The 18,151-nt window shown below is 30.3% G+C and overlaps 1 protein-coding gene across 4 annotated transcripts in view; it reads left to right on the forward strand.

Annotated features, from left to right (window-relative positions):
• The window catches only part of xit (ALG6/ALG8 family glucosyltransferase xit), a 55,237-nt gene extending 39,951 nt beyond the window's left edge, over window positions 1-15,286 (forward strand). For 2 of the 4 annotated variants that reach the window (XM_076484273.1, XM_076484275.1), the window contains 6 exons: window positions 413-533; window positions 6,149-6,288; window positions 6,592-6,731; window positions 9,287-9,384; window positions 10,572-10,644; window positions 13,081-15,286. In XM_076484273.1, the coding sequence (XP_076340388.1) occupies window positions 413-533; window positions 6,149-6,288; window positions 6,592-6,731; window positions 9,287-9,384; window positions 10,572-10,644; window positions 13,081-13,126 (618 nt within the window). In that variant the 3' untranslated portion in view covers window positions 13,127-15,286. Of the gene's footprint in view, window positions 1-412; window positions 534-6,148; window positions 6,289-6,591; window positions 6,732-9,286; window positions 9,385-10,571; window positions 10,645-10,965; window positions 13,035-13,080 lie in introns of those variants that run through there. The other 2 variants (XM_076484271.1, XM_076484274.1) reach the window with 2 other exon arrangements.
• The last annotated feature ends 2,865 nt before the right edge of the window (window positions 15,287-18,151 follow it).

Consider the following 18,151-nt stretch of genomic DNA (forward strand, 5'->3'; position numbering starts at 1 on the left):
GAGGTACTATTTGGACACACTCAAAATGAAATGGTGAAAAGTGGTTTTGAACAGGGCTTTTGTCCCCAAGATCTGCTAGGGAATTGCCAATGAAGCGTCAGCTGTGACCATATCCTTGGTGTTTTTAGACTTTGTTTTTCTTTCAAACAAGGTTGATGTCGTTATTTCCTCTTTCCAGCCCAGTTACACTGTGTTTTATAGGGACATCATGTTTTGAAAAATTCTCTCTGATTCTCTCCTTAAAATTATAAATTTAAATGTTGCAATTTCAAAATTTTCTTTTCATATGTGTTTTATTAGTATTTGTTTGGATTAAGTAATTTTGAAAGATTCCATCCAGTGTAATGCCAGCAGCATAAAAATGGTTAATTAGTTTTTGTTTGAAGAATGGAAAATTTCCTTTTTTCCACAGGGACAGCTTCCTCAAGTGTTATCTAGACTTTTCCCTTTCAAGCGAGGTTTGAGCCATGCATATTGGGCTCCTAATTTCTGGGCCTTGTATAACACTGCTGACAAAGTAACATATATTGGAGGTTAGCACAAAAAACATATTTATTATTATTGTAATATTGAGGTTATTAAATTAACTTAAAATTATGTAATAAGTGTGCAGATAAATTGCTGAGAAAGTTTTATTTGTTTTGTTGTATCATTATATAACTTCAATAAAACTTGTCACTACATGTATGAAAAGGTGTGTGTGTGTGTGTGTGTAAACAAATATGTATATGAGGGGGAAGAAAGAAACTACATTTGTATGACATCTGTTCATATAATAAAACATTCCTTTAGAAAATTCATGGGTTATTTAGTTACATGTGATTATAATAATTGATAGTTCCACCTCAAGTTTTATCTAATATATTTACTCAAACAATTTGCAGCATCAGTATTTTTGTTTGTTTTTTTAATGTAAAGAATTTCTACTGCACATTTATTTAGTTATTGATGGGTGTTTTTTTCTTAATTACAAGTAAAATTGTGTGATATCTATCTCATATAATCCTCAAAGAACCCGGATTGTTATAAAGTTCTCTTCTAATAAAGTTCTGTTTCTTAACTCTATATAACTAAAGATAAACTTGGTTATTTTATTGTGAAGAGAAAGTAGTAATAAAAAAACAATAATAATATAATTGGTTCATAAATGTTTGGCTTAACAGTAACAGTGTTAGCAATAGGCTATTGATATTTGTACTGAATGTTTATTTTCAGCCTATAAGTGTAAATATAATGGTTAAGACTAGAGTAGAAATTAAGCATTCACAATTTGTTTGGTGTAGTGGGTGCAATGAGTGGGATTTATTTGGGATCATAGGACTGGCATGTATTTTTAAGGAAGCTAGTAGTAAAGATGTGCAACTTGTATATAGAGTTTGTAGGTTGTAGGAGAAATTGAAGATAGTTGATAAAGAGAAGGGTAAACTGTGGGAAGTAGCAGCAGGATCTGTAGAGGAGCTAAAACCTTTAAATGCAAGAAATACATCTGCAAACATGACTTTAGGGAAGCTAAAAGAGTACTATTTGGGCTACAAATAGTGGATGTAACTGTAATGAACCTCATCTATTAAGCAACAGATTTCAGTCTATGGCTTCTGCAAATGAAGAACTACTGGAGGGAAGTGAAAGGAACAGAGAAAACGTGGATGGTAAACTTAAAGGAGGTTATAGTTGTAGATGATTTCTTCTCAAAGCATGTGGATAGGGTAGTGTGTGGAGTTAATAAGGTGAAAAGAATTAGATTATACTGTGCAGGGGCACAAGTGGAGGATATAACCAACTGAGCAAGAGATATAATAAAGGGGACTAGCAGTGATGCAGTATTTGTTGTGCACATAGAGGCTAATGATGTTTGAAAATGTAGATCAGGAGAGTTAATAAATACAAGGAGCTGCTAAAGGCATTTGAAGACAAATGACATAATTTTCTAAGGATACTGCTGAGAATTAACTGTGGGCATAAAGTTGTAAGCAGAAGTAAATGCTAGTTGTAGGTTGGTATGTAAAGATGATCATATTGGCTGGTTGGTCTTATAGGATCAGTTCAATGGAACAAGGACATTTTTTGGAATGGTTGGTTTGCATTTAAATAGGATAGAGGCTGGTTTGTTTGCTAGGGTTATTAACTCAGTTGTAATGGAAATTTTTAACTGGAACTAGACAGTAGTGAGGGCCAGAATAAGCTAAATGCAAAAGTAATAAGAGACAAAGAGAGATTTAGCATAGGAGATGACTTTAAAAAATTAATTATGAGGATAGGCTTAATTGTTACAATTGTAATGTTAGAAGTAAAAGAAATAAAATAGATTATTTAGATCATTAGTAGGAATGGAGGATTTTGATATAATGGGAATAACTGGAACATGGTTAAACATAGATGGTTTTGATGACAGGAAATTTCTTTAAAGTATAGGGTTACTGGCTATTTAATAGGGATAGAGTACCAAACAGAGGGAGAGGAGTGACTTTGTATGTAAAATGTGAGTTACATCCTGTTGAAGTTGAGCATATCAAAAGACAATAACAAGAAGATTGAATTAATTTAGGTTTCTGTTAATGGATGTAAAGGGAAAAGACTTTTAGTTGGAAGTTGTTACAGACCATCAAATGGTACTGATGAAATTAGTGAGAAACTTCGCAGTGAGGTTAAAATTTTAGCTGTTAACCATATTGACATAGGTCAAAGGCCATGTCATCAAGTTTGTTGACTCACATTCAAAATTTTATAGAACTACTATTTTAAAAACCTGTGTCAATAAGTATGGTATGAAATTGAAGATTATAATTCAAATTTTAGTATTATACATCAGGTAATTTCTTATTTTAAAGATAAGTTTTTGAAAAATGCACTGAAATATCAATTTATTGCATGTCACATGACATACTGAATGCAACTTTGGTTTCAAGTAGATGTTTGTGAAGTCTAAATACAAAGTCTGTAGTTTCTTATGAATTAGAAACTCACAATATGTTGACAAGGTAGAATATAAAATAAGAACCTCCTATCGTTTCTATTTTATGAGATATCCCTCATGTACTAAATCAAACAGTGGCCCTTCTCACCTCTTCAAATTTTTTTGAAATGTGAACCTAAGCATTGAGGGAAGAATAACTATTTGGTTAGACATGAAAAAAATAATAGATAGGAAGTCATTCTTGTGAGTTTTTTAAACTAGCAGCTTTTAGAGTTTAAAAACAAAACAAATGAAAAGAGAATTACTTGAAGTACATTTATAGTACATATGATCTTGTTTTTATACAGTTCACATTACAGGTGGGGTAAGTTTATGCCCAAGTATCAGGGAGTTATTGTAATATTGATAATAAGTTATTTTTATGTTACTAGTATGTTATTAGGGGCCCTATAAATAACTAAATGATGGATCTACAAGCAATGTGGTGCCTAAATAATTTAGAAAATTGTATTTAAAAATGATGCATTCAATATGAATCCATTGGTAATTTTAGGGTTAAACAGTTAATGACCATGTACTGTTTAGCTGGTAGAGAAAAGAGTAATCTGAAGTGAATGAAAATATGTTAGCAAATTTATCTTATTTAATATTAGCAAGATAGCATGAATAACATATTGTCTCACAATGCTATTTAACTGCATTAAATTTATTTTGGATAGGTATATGTCTCACTTAATTTGTCATTGCCTTTACAGTGTCATTTCTCTTAAGTGTATATGCTTAGCCATTTCCTTGTCTTGGCATAAAATAAAGGTGTTACTGTTGGTTTGGGCCATCTTAGAAATTTTATGCCATTACAAATTGTAAGATTGCTCATATCTCTTATGTGACATTTTTATTTGTATTTTGATGCTCTGTTCAGCTTTTAATGAGAGTGTAGAGGCTATTAAAGTAATTATTGATTGTGTGAAGTTTTGAACTGTATTATGAATTTGAGTGATCTTATTGTTTGTTAAAAACTGAAATAAATGATTACACATGTAGTTTTAAGAGAAAGCACAGAAAAAGTATCCATTCAGCTACTACATTTTATATAAAGCTCATTATATTTTAATGAGAAGTTGAACATCTTTATTTAAATATACACTGCTGGCCAAAATCTTAAGGCCAATGAACATAAAGAAAAAATATGCATTTTGCATTGTTAGACTTAACCACTTATTTGAGTAGAGCTTCGAAAGATGAAAATAAAGAAAGGAAAAATAAAAATAAAAACTTTTTTAGCATTTAATAGGGAAAATATGAACACAATGAAATTAGCCTTAATACTAGCTGGTCAAAAGTTTAAGACCACACAAAAAAGTCCTAAACAGGGTAGGAAATGCCCAACAAGAGGTCTTAGTAGTGAGTTGCATGGCCGTCATTGCAAATAACTGCAAACATTTGCTTTGGCGTGGTCGATATAAGCGTTTGCAGAAGGCTGGCTGGAATGTTATTCCAAGTGGTGCAGATGGCTTCACGAAATTCATGCACTGTTTAGAATTGACATCCATTTCTTGACTTCCCTTGCCATCCACCCCCAAACATTTTCAAGGGGTTCAGTTCAGACGAACACGCCAGATGGTTCAAAAGAATCACATTATTCGCCATGAAAAAGTCCTTTGTCCTGTGGGCATTGTGGATTGCAGTTTTGTCCTGCTGAAAGATCCAGTCATTTCCACACAAGCGAGGGCCTTCAGTCAATAAGGATGCTCTCTCCAACATGCCAATGTAGCCAGCTGCTGTTTAATGCCCCTGTATAACCTGAAGCTCCATAGTTCGATGGAAAGAAAAATCACACCAGATCATGATGGAACTTCCTCCACTGTGTCATGTAGAAAATGTCTCCAGTGGGATATCCTTATCATGCCTTGTTCTTGAGCTGCATTCTGTGTCCATAAGGGCCTTAATCTGGTTTGACGAACAGCTGGTGTCTTGCTGGACAACCCATCGAATCCTCCTGCTCGACGCTGGCAAAAATTTCTTGGGAAAACCAGTTGAAATTCTCATTCCATATCTCTCAGGGTCTTTTAAGAAATTTGCAACAGCAGTTTTACTGCACCCAATCTCACCAGCGATGGCATGTTGAGAGAGACCTTGCTTTTGCAGCTCGACAATTTTGCCACGTTCAAACTCTGTCAACTTTTTAGCCTTTGCCATGTTTTTACCCAATGTAACACAGGAGATGTTAGTGCGAGATGTTGAAAATGCTAATGCTTGAACACGAACGACTAAATTTCATTATGTGTTTAGTAATTAACGCTTCATTTCAATATGGTCTTAAACATTTGACCAGCTAGTATTTAGGCAAATTTCATAGTGTTCACACTTTCCATATTAAATGCTAAAAATTTTTATTTATTTTTTTTTTATTTTCCCTTATCTTATTTTCATCTTTCGAAGCTCTACTCAAATAAGTGGTTGAGTCTAAAAATGCAAAATGCATATTTTTTCTTTATGTTCATTGGCCTTAAGATTTTGGGCAGCAGTATACTAATAAATATATATTCTATATTGATACTTAAGAATATTTGGTTATCACTTCAAATGACATCAAACACAAATATAAGCATACTTCTTGAGATAAAACTAATATTATTAACTAGGTCTTTAGGGTCCCTATTCTGTTTCAGAGAGTAAATGTAACCAAAATTAAGGGTAACAAATTTCTTAATTTAGAAACTCATATGCCATACTGTGTTGTAGTCTATAGAGTGCATAATTTTTCTCATGATTCATAGCATGTGTAGATTTTACACATTACAAATTACAATGATAATAACCCCTAATGTGACATCATTTATTGTCTATTGAATGATGACAGACAACAAAACTAATGTATAGTGTTGAGAGTGATTAAAGCTGGTGATTCCTTCTGTTGGCCTTTGTTCCTCTTTCAGGGAAATTAGAATAAAAAGTAACATATCAATTTGATATTTTGATTACACAGTTTTAAACTTTGATATAAAAATAATATAATTTACTTAAACATGTACATTTCGTAAATATTGCATTGAGATATTGGCTTACAAACTTCAACAGATCAAACATACAGAAATATTACTGCTGGTATACTTGTAAAATATCAATTAAATTCTGAAAGTATTGGCCTTTTTATTAATTTTTGGAGTTTATTAATTATAAATAATGTAAATTCTCGAACTGAGGGGTAATTTATCATTTTTTCTTCAACAGCAATGAGATTGAATCTTAAAGCAGAAAACATGAATCAAAGTGCATCAATGACAGGAGGTCTTGTCCAGGAATATGAGCATGTGATGTTACCATCCATTGCACCTACTACAACTATGGTGTTAACTATTCTTTCAATCCTTGTATGTATTTTTACTACTAGAACCTTATATCAGTGAAAATTTGTAAAAACACACTGAAGTTTTCAGGTAAAATAGTTAGTTAAAAGATTTTTAAATTACAGAATGCATAACTTTTAAATATATTAAATTTCAGTTCTCTGTTATATTTTGTTAATAACTTAAGCTTTATATAAAAGCTGGTGTAAATTATTTTTCTGAAGTTTGTTTATAGGACTTTTTGCTGTAGCAGATTGAACTACATAAGTAACAAAATTTTATTGCATCTCTAACTATGTGTCTGTGACTAGATTTTGTGTATTTTAGCCAGCCTTGTGGAACCTGTGGCAAAAACCAGGTAATCCCTGGTTATTTCTACGTTGTGTGATACTGTGTGCATTTGGATCATTTTTGTATGGATGGCATGTTCATGAGAAAGCTATACTGCTAGTTCTTCTGCCATTAACGTGAGTATTAATGATAGTAGCATTTTATTTGGAATGAAAATTTTCACTTTTTGTGCTGTTTTCTCATGGAGAAAAAGTCCATTTAGTATTGTTTGTTTGTTTTTATTCTAAAGTTATAACTGTATCTAGTTTTTAAAATTTTATATGTACAAATTATTTTGTAAAATGTGAGTACATTTGAGAAATCTGCATATATCTGTAACTTATAAAAATGAACCTTTTTTCTCTGAAAGAAACTATGAAAATCTAATCATGTTATTGTTGTAAGGAACCAGTATTGCTTGAAATTTTTAGTATAAAGATGATGTCACATTGATTAGTCATATTTATTCCAAATTTGAAACACTATCAGAACAAATGTGTCAAAGTAAATTAACTGCTGTAAAATGTTGATGATAAATGATGATTAGCTTATTACCAAAGTAAGCTGTCTGTATAGATCATTTAGTTATATGTCTGCCCAATTTGATTAGTTGTCCTTGTTTAAGCAGTTTTTAATAGCAACATGACTGCACAACACCCCTTCTTCAAAAGTTTGAATTAGTGTATTTAATTCTGTTGCTAAGCTACTATGTTTACTCATATTCCTTTAAGTATTTTTTGTGTACTTGTGTTCTTATCATACTTGTTCTGATATTTCTGCATTTCTTCCCTTTGTTGCCTATATTTTCTTTATTTTAGAAATTATAGGCTCTTTTCTGCGTCTTATTTCCTATTTATTAATTTTTTTTAAGTAGAATAATTTTTGCCACGTAACATGATATTATTTTACAATGTTGTTTAAATAATCTTTATTCTTAGGTAACTACATGACAGCTTTATGACAGTAGTTATGTATTATATTAAAACTTAAATCCTTAGTGTCCTTTTTTTTTTCTTATAATGCACATTTATAATTCCAGTGTTCAGCCAAATTATCTATTTAGTAAATTACGTAATTTATTTTATCATAATATATAATCAAAACAGTTTCTGTTTTTCATTCTTATAGTGTGTAATACAGTTTTTTATTATATAATATTCTTCACCTTTCTAGATGATGTTTCCCATGAAAAACATAAATTTTGATTACTTTTCTTTTGCTGTATTCCCTTTCTCTTAGAGAATGTACATGTTTCAAATCTAATATTTCTCAACATTTTAATGACTCATTCATTATTCATTTTACAATTGTTAAATATTTTCTGTGTTCAACATATATTAGAAAAAATTATTATTGTGTTTAAATATTTGCATATTTGGTTATATTGTTGAAAATATGTTATAGATGCATAGTGAATTTAACTGATTAATTTTGTGCCAAATAATGATTCAGTTCAGGCTTGTTAGCTTTCTATATTTATATCTGTGGCACATAGAATGGCTCAGAGTTGGGTTTATTTTTCATGTACAAACTTTTAGCTCAGAGTTCCATCATCTCTTGACTAAATTGAGTTCTAATTACAGTTTTGGACTTAGGAGGTCAGACCCTTTCAATTGATGTATTTGACCATGCCCAAGGCCTCTTAATTAATGTACTTAAATCCTCTAAAATAATATAAGTTTGAGGATAGGTTGGTAGAAATCCTTTTGAGTAATAAAGTCAAATCCAGCATATGCAACCCCATGTTTGGTATTGCTGGTGCACAGAAATATAACTGATAAAAAATAAAAAGTTTCACAGATTACTTTGCTCTAACCATATCTAAAAGAATTTCAAGTGCTGGCTATTGAGAATTATGTCTTTTTTTTTTTCTCAGTATATGGGTGTTGGGAATATCAGTAGTTTGAAGTTATTTCACTATTTTAATATCTTTTTACATGTAAGTTCATGAAATCGTATATGAAATGAAGTACCTTTAGAAGTCACTATAACTTTTACAAATTTTTCAAACAAAATTGTATGTGAACCAACCTTGTTCAATTATGCTTATTCTTCATTCCAATATGATGTTTGTTCTTAAATAAAAGTTTGTTTCTTTAAGTTTTAATCTTTTGCTGTAAAATATTTTTTTTGCTCTGAATGTATTTCGAATTTTATGCACTTTACAATATTTTCATATCTATACATTTGTTAAATAATTCCTGATAGTTTTTATTTTTCCTTTTTTATCAAAATTTAAAAACAGTTAAAAACAAAATAACAGTATATTAATATTGCATAATATTTAAAATGTAATTTCAGTTATACACTCAAAATGCTAACATTTATATGAATAAAAAATGTGTACTGGTATCTGTTTATTGAAAAAGATTGTATATCAGTCTTTGTATTTTTATACAATGTACTAGCAAAGGTATCTCACTTTGCTTCAGTTATTAGGTTGATAATGTGTATGTTCTAAACCCATTTTATAATAAGCATGTACAGTCAAGTATTTGTCATGCCATTTAGTGTAAAATTAATTCAGTAATAAAATGTTTTGTTCCAATACAAATTATTATCATCAATGTGGATTATTATTGGCATGTCTCATTTAAGCTGTATGGAATCTGATGATAATTATAATAAATTAAGACTTCACATGCCAATATGAAAGATTTTTATTACATAACTGACACTAAGTATTTAACAGGCCATTGAGTTTACTGTGGATGGCAGATGCTCAAATTTTTGCCTTTCTTACCCCAGTGGCACTTTTTTCTTTGTTCCCCTTATTACATGAAGAGGCAGGTGAGTAATTTATTACAAGTATATTCTGTTATATTTCTTCTTATAATAGGAGGAAATTCAAAATGATAATTAATAATATGGTTCCAATTTAAACCTTATAACTTCAATACAAGTGTAGTTTTATTAATTTTGATGTTGCAATACAATAGGGAAAAAAAAGTTTTTTGTGGAAAATCAGATGAAGAAGAAAATTCTTTGGCTTAAATAACTTTTCACTCCAGCTTAGTAAGTTTTGTTTCACCACCAGTACTGCTGTTCCTAAGTTTGTGTTTATGTTAAGACATTGGCTTATTTAAGTGCCTGTGTGGGTTTTATAAAATTAGTTTAAAATTTATGACATGTATGAAATAAAGCCCTCTGATTAATAATTGTAAAAAAAGTCAACTTACTTATAATCTTGGGATAATGAAAAGTTGCTTTTATTGTAGATATGTGATTGTAAGTACAGTGAAACTGCAAGTAATGTTTTTCAAATCAGAACAAAGAAAAACTTAGCCTTGTAAAATTATAACTTTATTGGAGAAATTTCCAGGAATCTGAAAAGACAAAAATCATACCACCTTTTAAAATTTTTTGTAAGTTATTTAGTTTGAAAAAGCTATGTAGTCTGCAGAGAATTAATCTAAACTTTCAAACAGTTTTTTTTTCCATGCAGTAAAACAAACCATACATCTAGTAATTGCATACCGATGTTTTGCAGTTCATTCTATCCTTACCTTCACAGTCATTCTCTAGGTTATTTAAAAGATATGATTTCTGCTACATAAGTATAGGTAATATCATATTATTAAAAAAAATTATAATGAAAAATTTGTCAGCATTTTGAAATAATTACCTGTGTTAATTAATTTCTCTTTCTCCAAAAAAATGTAATAAGACTTGTTTTTCTCTGGAAAGTAGTAGAATTACCTACATTTTCTAGATTATCATATGTACCAATTTTATTTCATTGTGATATTGATTTGTAAAAAAATATTGAACTATGATTAAAACTAATATTGTATTACAAACTTTTTATGTTTTCTTTTGTGATGAAATAATTTTCACATTTTAATTTGCATTCTATTGCACATGCTTGTGCATACTTATAATAAACTATTTAATTGGATAGGGAGTTTCTTTAAATTATTTATAGTATTTTTTTATCATATAATACAGTAAATAAAACTTTATTGTTTGTGTTTCAGAGACTCCTGGCAAGATATTATTGCTGTTAATGTACTCTGTGTATACTTTTCGTAGTCTTACAAGGTATTTCAGGTAAGTTTACATTTTATAACCTAAGATAATTTTTCAATTACAATATAAAAGCTTAATTACACTTTATATAATGAATTTATGTGTGCTAATACAGTAACACATTGTTTCAGATGCAAACAGTTGCATCTAGATGAAACTTTATCACTTACATATTTGGTTTACAGCAAATTTATTGAGTGCAGTACCATCACTGACCAAATTGAAACTACAATTTTAAATCAAAGCATTTTTTGAAGAAAGTGTGTTCCCTTAAGGGGATTATTCACGTAGTGTCAACAGATATTATATTTTGATGAAAGGAACCTTTTACATTCTTTGTAGAAGTGAGCATGGAGATAACAGGGATTTGATGTTAGAAGTAAAACAACCACAAACTTCCTGCAACACCTCAAAATCAATTGCAGCAACCACATTTATCACATGGTTTTGAAAGCTGATACTTACATACAACAGTGAATGGTGTGTGGAAAGTTTGTAAAGATATGTGACTTCATCATCTTTTAAATAAGTGGGTTACAATGGAAATTACTGTATCAGGAAATAGTACACAGTCATAGCCATCAGACTGAGCAAAATCAGTGATGTAGAAAGTAGTTCGCAGTACACAGTCATGGCCATCAGACTAAGTAAAATCAGTGATGTAGAAAGTAGTTCCAACAGAGGGTGTAAAACGTTTCATAGAAGGTGCATGTAGGTTTATCACAGTTCAAATTATTGTTACAGTTAAATGAGAAGACATTAAATACTGTTGTTGAAGAAAAAGGTTTTGGTGTTGTGATAACAAATCACTTAAGTTATATAAACAGTGTATTGTAGTTAAAAATATGACTAATAGGATTTTAGATAGTATGTATGGAAGTGTTAAATACAAGACAAGAGATACTATTACACTATATAGGTTTCCTATAAAGCCTCATATAATGTATTGCGTACAGATTTTGGCTCCCTTCTTCAAGAAGGACATTGAATTGTTGGAGAAGGTTTAGAGAGGAGCCACTAAAATGATATCTGCAATGGTAGGATTATCCTATGAAGAGAGATTAAAATCTCTACACTTGTTTTCTCTGGAGAGGAGAAGAGTCAGAAGGATTTGATTCAAGTGTTTAATAATATTAAAGATATTAATTGTGTAGATCCACTAAAAGTTGTTGTGTTTTGTAATGAAAACAATAGGAGAAAGGGTCATAAATTAAAATTTTGGTAGTGTAGGAGTGAGTCATCTGCAATTTAGACAGTATTACTTTTAAAACAGGGTGGTTAGCTTTTGGAATGAGCTGCCTTCAATGGTGGTGGAGGCAGAAAAGTTTACTGAATTAAAAAAAAAAATGGATGAATACAATAGTAGTAAGGGATGGTTATAGTTAGAAGCTTGAAGGAACACTTGGTGGGCTAATTACCTGTTTTTTGTCCCTTTAAAATTTTATGAATAACTATGAATAAAATATTAGCATTTCAGAAATCATTTCGATAGTTAACCTGTTTAGGAGTTTTGACAGTCATATTATTTCATTACAAATATTAAAATTGAAAGCTATTTAGCCAATAATGTTTATCTCAAAATACTGATAGGAATTAATTAGTATTGCTTCAGATTGTTACCTTCACAGTGAGGAAATTAAAATAGATTTTTAAAAAGAAGGATAAAGAAAATTACCACTTTCGAAATACTCATAAAGTTAAAAATAGTAAGAAAAAAATGTGGAACTGTGCTAATTGGGTCATTGATAACACTCAAATACCACAAAAATTTTGAACACAAATTAATATTAAACTATAGAAGAACAAATGTCAGTTAACTGTGATAACAAATGATTATCATTAAAAAAAAAAGTGAAAATAATATTAATAAAACAACATCAACCATAACAATTAAACACCTTTCCAGTGTGGAACTCATGCCAAGCTTTGGTATAGGAGAAATTTTAGTTTAAATATATTTCTGACTGGCCTGGGAATACAAGAAGTAATCAAATATAAGTTAAAACCATGTATTTTGTATGCTTTACCTTGTGCTCGTGGCAGGAAAGCAGTTACAGCAGTTTAACATTTCCCAATTTTCTGCTTAGTTTTTTAAGCTGGCATTTTTTTTTACATAAGTGAGGTTTGCAGCTTTCATAATGAATTCTGTATTGAGCAATGAATTCTATTGCAGTCAGGTAACTATTTAAAGAATGTTCCATAACATCTCTTAATTGTTAAGAAGATAATTTTAAATTCTTAGAGGAATGTAACACCAGTAGTAATAACACTGAGGATACTTGACATTTGTCTACCACATGTATTTTAGAAATCATTTATATTGATATCTGAGACATGTTGTGAACTATTAGATGAGGTTTTGTAATTTTTGATGTGATATAAACAGCAAAAGTGATCAGTATCAAAAACGTCTAATTAGTTCATACTGTCAAAAAAAGTTTTTTCTTGTGCTTTTAGGAATCAGTGGCCCGGTACTGAAACCAGCCCTTCTGAAGAAATTTGAAGCAGTTTATCTGTTAGGACTAGTTATTTTACAACTTTATTACAGTTTTGGCCATACTTTTCTAAGATTGGACAAACAACTGCCTTTTCTGCCACTGCTTTTAATTTCAACATATTGTGCTCTTGGGAACCTTTACGCTTGGTTACGTTTTTATGGATTACTTTTATACAACCAAAGAGATCTCTGTGTAATGAATGTTAAGAAACAACAGTAAAAGTAAATATTTCTCTAATTTCAGTACAGGTGCTATGAGTTTATAGATTTTGTTTTCATGGCATGCTTTTTATTTTGTATGAGATTTGTAACCTCTGAAGTACAAAGCTGGAAAGGATTAACTAAGAGTTTTCTTTCATTACATACTAACATTTGTTTGATGTAATAAAAATTGGTCGTTTTGAGTTTTCATCTTTTCAAATGTAGTTTGATGTTTTTCTATCTTTAAGCTCAAACCATGAAATACAGTTCTCACCAAAGCCTCTTAATTGATAAGTCATACATGTTTGTTTAGTGTTATTGTCCTGTTTAAGTAGAAACACATTTGTAAACATTTATATGTGATGATTTGAAGGTATTGTTAAAGTAAATTCTTTAAATGTTGTGTCCAAATAGCAAACTTATTTACAAATAGTGTTGAATATTTATAGGCAAATGAACATTGTGCCATAAAATAAAAGTAAAATGTAAAATTTGAATTATATAAATGAAGTATTGTCAAAAATTGAAATTCTAGTTATATGAAGTAAACATGGCTTCATTTTCTTAAATAGGGTTTTACATCTGTTTGAGCTTGCACATTTAGTAAATGTATGTTATCCTTGGTGTTATAAGTAACTGCTTACTGCTTTACCTACAAAACAGTTGGCATTTGAGTTCACAGTTCTCTGTCAGATAATCTGAAAGCTAAAACTAGAGATTTATGTGAAATAAAATTTTATAATAATGCAGTAATTCATGTAACATAATGATACATCTATTGTTGTGAAGCCATTTAGTTTTTGCCACTTTCTAAGATACTTTTTTATGTCTGTCATGAAGCCATTGTACATTCATAGTTTGCAGTTGTTGATTTTGAAAAGTTAGTTTTATAAAGGAAATATCCAAAAATCTAACAGTATTATTACAAAAAACAGGAGTGCCAAGACAAGTATATTTTTCATACTGAGTTAAATGTTTAGTGTCAGTGATACTGTGTCCTACCTATAACTCCTCATTATATATGTTAATAAATCACTGGGACTGAAAAGAAACCTCATAAAATATATCATTATCACTTATGAAAATGTTTCTTCTTAGCCAGGAATAATTTACATTCATGGTTTCTTATAGTTAATTAGATACTCTGAATAGCTTTGTCTGTATGTTTAAAAGGAAACATATCAGTAAATGACATGGTTTTTATGCAAGTTCTTAATGAAGCAGCAAGACAATTCAGAGTTTTTGTCACCATCAGATTTTCTGACAGTAATAATTCATATGATGTAGTAATTCTTCCCCTAAGTTTTGATAAGTGTATTTTATGTTATCATATATGGTCATTTTCATTTATATTTCATACAAATTCAGATTATTCTTTGAAAGTAGTACCATGTCCTTAATAATTTAGTATCTTTAAAATAGGGAAAAACAGTTTTATTGTTATTTATCTGGTTAAATATAGGATAAAATGATGTTTGTATGTATGTTAGTATTTAGTTCTTTTTTTGTTTTCTTTTTGTAAGTTGTAATCTAAAACATAATGTGTTACACTGTACTACTAATTTTGTTACTATGCTTTATACATGTGTTATTAATCACATTTTAATTTAAAATTTCTGTTTTTGTGTGGTAGTGAATTTTTGTACTAATTTCTGTGAGGATTTGTAGAAAATATATAGGATTCTAATAGCTATATTTAAGATTATACTTTCAGCACATTGCTAAGGGCTAAAAACAAATTGTAGAAATTACAATTATTCTCTTTTTTTATTGTACTATCATAACATATTTAGAGATATAATTTCAACTTATCAAAGATATTCAAGAAACAACAGTAATTTAATTTTAAGTATGAGCTCTAATGCAGATATCTGCTTTCTTTGCTTTTGTGTTTGAAAGTACTCTGGTCTGTTTCAATTGATCTGTTGGGAATGATATTTGTTAAATAAAATACTTGATATCAAACTGATTACAAATTTTTATATTTTTTCTACATACATATATATACTAATTTCATAATTGTCATTTGAATTGTCAATTGTCATGTTACCTGTTACATGTTTATGATTTAAAAAATATAAATTTAAGTAGTATTGGCTCTTAGCTGCTACCTTTAACTTTGTTTTTAGGCTGTATTTTAATTTCTTTACCTTTATTCTGTGGTATTAGTATAAAAGAAATGTGAATAGTATTTCAGTTTATAGCATTTTATTTAAATCATAATTACTTTTCAGACATTTCTTTGCAAAATAGAAAATTTTAGGTTATTTTCCAGGGTAATTTTCTAACTTCTGTCATAAACAATTTTTTGAAAAAACTTAGCACCTAAAAAGTTATGTCTTTTAGTTTTAAGTGTCCAAATGAATAGTCCTGATGGTGTTTGGCAACTCACAAATGCACTTTGTTTCAAAATAAAATAACATTTTATGGCTTATTCTAATTGCAGTATATTTTGATTTATTTTTAAAGCACAGATTGTTTCATTAACCTTTATTGTTTTCATGCAAGGTTCTTACAATCAAAAAGCTGCATGTGTTGTGAAAATGTTTTCTTGCACTTGCATTTGTTTGAAGGCTCCATCTATATTTTATGAAGTGTTTTCAATAACTGTTTAAATTATTTAGAAGTCATTAATTATTTTCACTTATTGTTTTATTAGAAATGGGCAAAGAAATTGCATAGATGTTCAATCAAATATTATACATACCCCATAATATCTGTTCACTGTAGGCACTGACTGAGCTATGACTATGTATTGGACTGTCAGCCAAAGTATTTAATCGACTTATAATCTATAGACTAAGTTTAGCAACATGCAAGTACCTATTCAAATTACTTAATATCACCATGTATCTAATTTATACATCACCTACAACCAGAAATCCTAAGTGAGAATACTTCTAGTTAGATAATCTAACACAGAGCATTTAAAAAGCTTGTTAATTTTTAACGTACTTCATTATCTGATTATTTTTAAAAGTTTATCAACAAAACTCTATCTGAATGTAAAGTCTCTTTACTAATTACTCAGCAAATCTTTTTTCTTCAAAATATCTATAAGTGTACAACGATCTAGGTACCCGTTTTTTATCAACTTTTTAAATATTGCATTTATTGGTAACACTTTGTTCTAACCAAAAAGACTCGTTGTGCTTCTAAAAATATTTGTACTATCATCATGAAAAAGGCTTAAATTTCATCACCAGCTAACAACAAAACAAAAGACGTCAAAGGTAATATTTTTTTTCTTTTTTCATGCATGATTTTATTCACTGTTATAAAACTAACTAAAATGTAAAAATTAGAAACTTATAAAGTGAGATTAGGTAAGATAATGAATAGTCATAAGTTTTCATAAGATGTGCTCGCGAAATGTTCATGCATTGCATCATTCAGTATGGTAACTTGAGCTGCACGTTGGCTGAGTGATTTACAACTTGTGTCGAGAATATTAATTAGACACCATTTCAAGAGCAACGAAACAGTAGAAACATGTAAACTGTCACAGTACTTAAGTTGTACAGGATAAACAGTTGTAGTTTTATGTTACTATCAGCTATCATTCTATAAATGAAAAAAGTGTCATTTAGATTTATTTCGTACATTTTGTGATGGCTACACGGATGGTCAAATTGATCAAGTTCACATAGTGTTAGGATGCAGAAAGTAACAGATAAAATAAAAGTTTTACCGTTTTGTTTTTTTTTACATTCCTTTAAGAGGTTCTAGAGATAACTGAAAATTCTAAGATAAATTTTATATTTAGAATGTTTCAGAGGTTACACAGATTAAATTTGAAAACTTTCAGATGATTGCATTGATAGTACTAAATACTGTTACTTCGTGTATTTATGGACATATCTTCAGGGCCCGGCATGGTCAAGCGTGTTAAGGCGTGCGACTCGTAATCCGAGGGTTGCGGGTTCGAATCCTGGTCGCACCAAACATGCTCGCCCTTTCAGCCGTAGGGGCGTTATAATGTGACTGTCAATCTCACTATTCGTTGGTAAAAGAGTAGCCCAAGAGTTGGCGGTGGGTGGTGATGACTAGCTGCCTTCCCTCTAGTCTTACACTGCTAAATTAGGGACGGCTAGCACAGATAACCCTCGAGTAGCTTTGTGCGAAATTCAAAAACAAACAAACATATCTTCAGTAAAAATAATTAAAAACATCTGGTTTTTCTACATACAAAAAATTTGTTATGTTAACTTGTAAATACACACATATTAAAAGCTATAGTATGTAAACTATTGCTTACAAAGTTGGTCACACCAAACGACTCTAAAAGAAAAGGCCTGGCATGGTTAGGTGATAAGGGCGCTTAACTCGCGATTTGAGGGTCGCGGGTTCGAGCTTATATTCCACCAAACATGCTTGCCATTTTAGTCTTGAGGGCATCATAACGTGACAGTCATTCCTACTCGTTTTGGTAAAAAAAGTAGCCCAAACGTAGACAGTGGATGACGATGACTAGCTGCCTTCCATTTAGACTTACACTACTAAATTATAAACGTGTAAGTTTGCGTAAAAATTCAAAATAAACAAAATCTTAGGGGGACCCGAGCCAGGAACAGAGCCTTTCCCTCACAACGTCTAAGCCATCACCTGAACCATGTATCCTCAACTTCATGAATAGAGTGTTGTAGGTATGCTCATTAACTGAATCTTATACTAGTAGTAGATCCCGATTGTACACAGAGAACAGTGAGATGCTGTCAGCAGCTCCTCAATCATTGAATGCTCTTGCAGCATTTGTAAAATTCTGATTTCCAGGATAGAGGATCTTTCTGGTTGATCAACTTTCTTGAACAATATTCTAACCTCCTGTGA

This window comes from Tachypleus tridentatus, chromosome 13 (genome assembly GCF_004210375.1).
Source record: "Tachypleus tridentatus isolate NWPU-2018 chromosome 13, ASM421037v1, whole genome shotgun sequence".
Classification (NCBI taxonomy): Eukaryota; Metazoa; Arthropoda; class Merostomata; order Xiphosura; family Limulidae; genus Tachypleus; species Tachypleus tridentatus.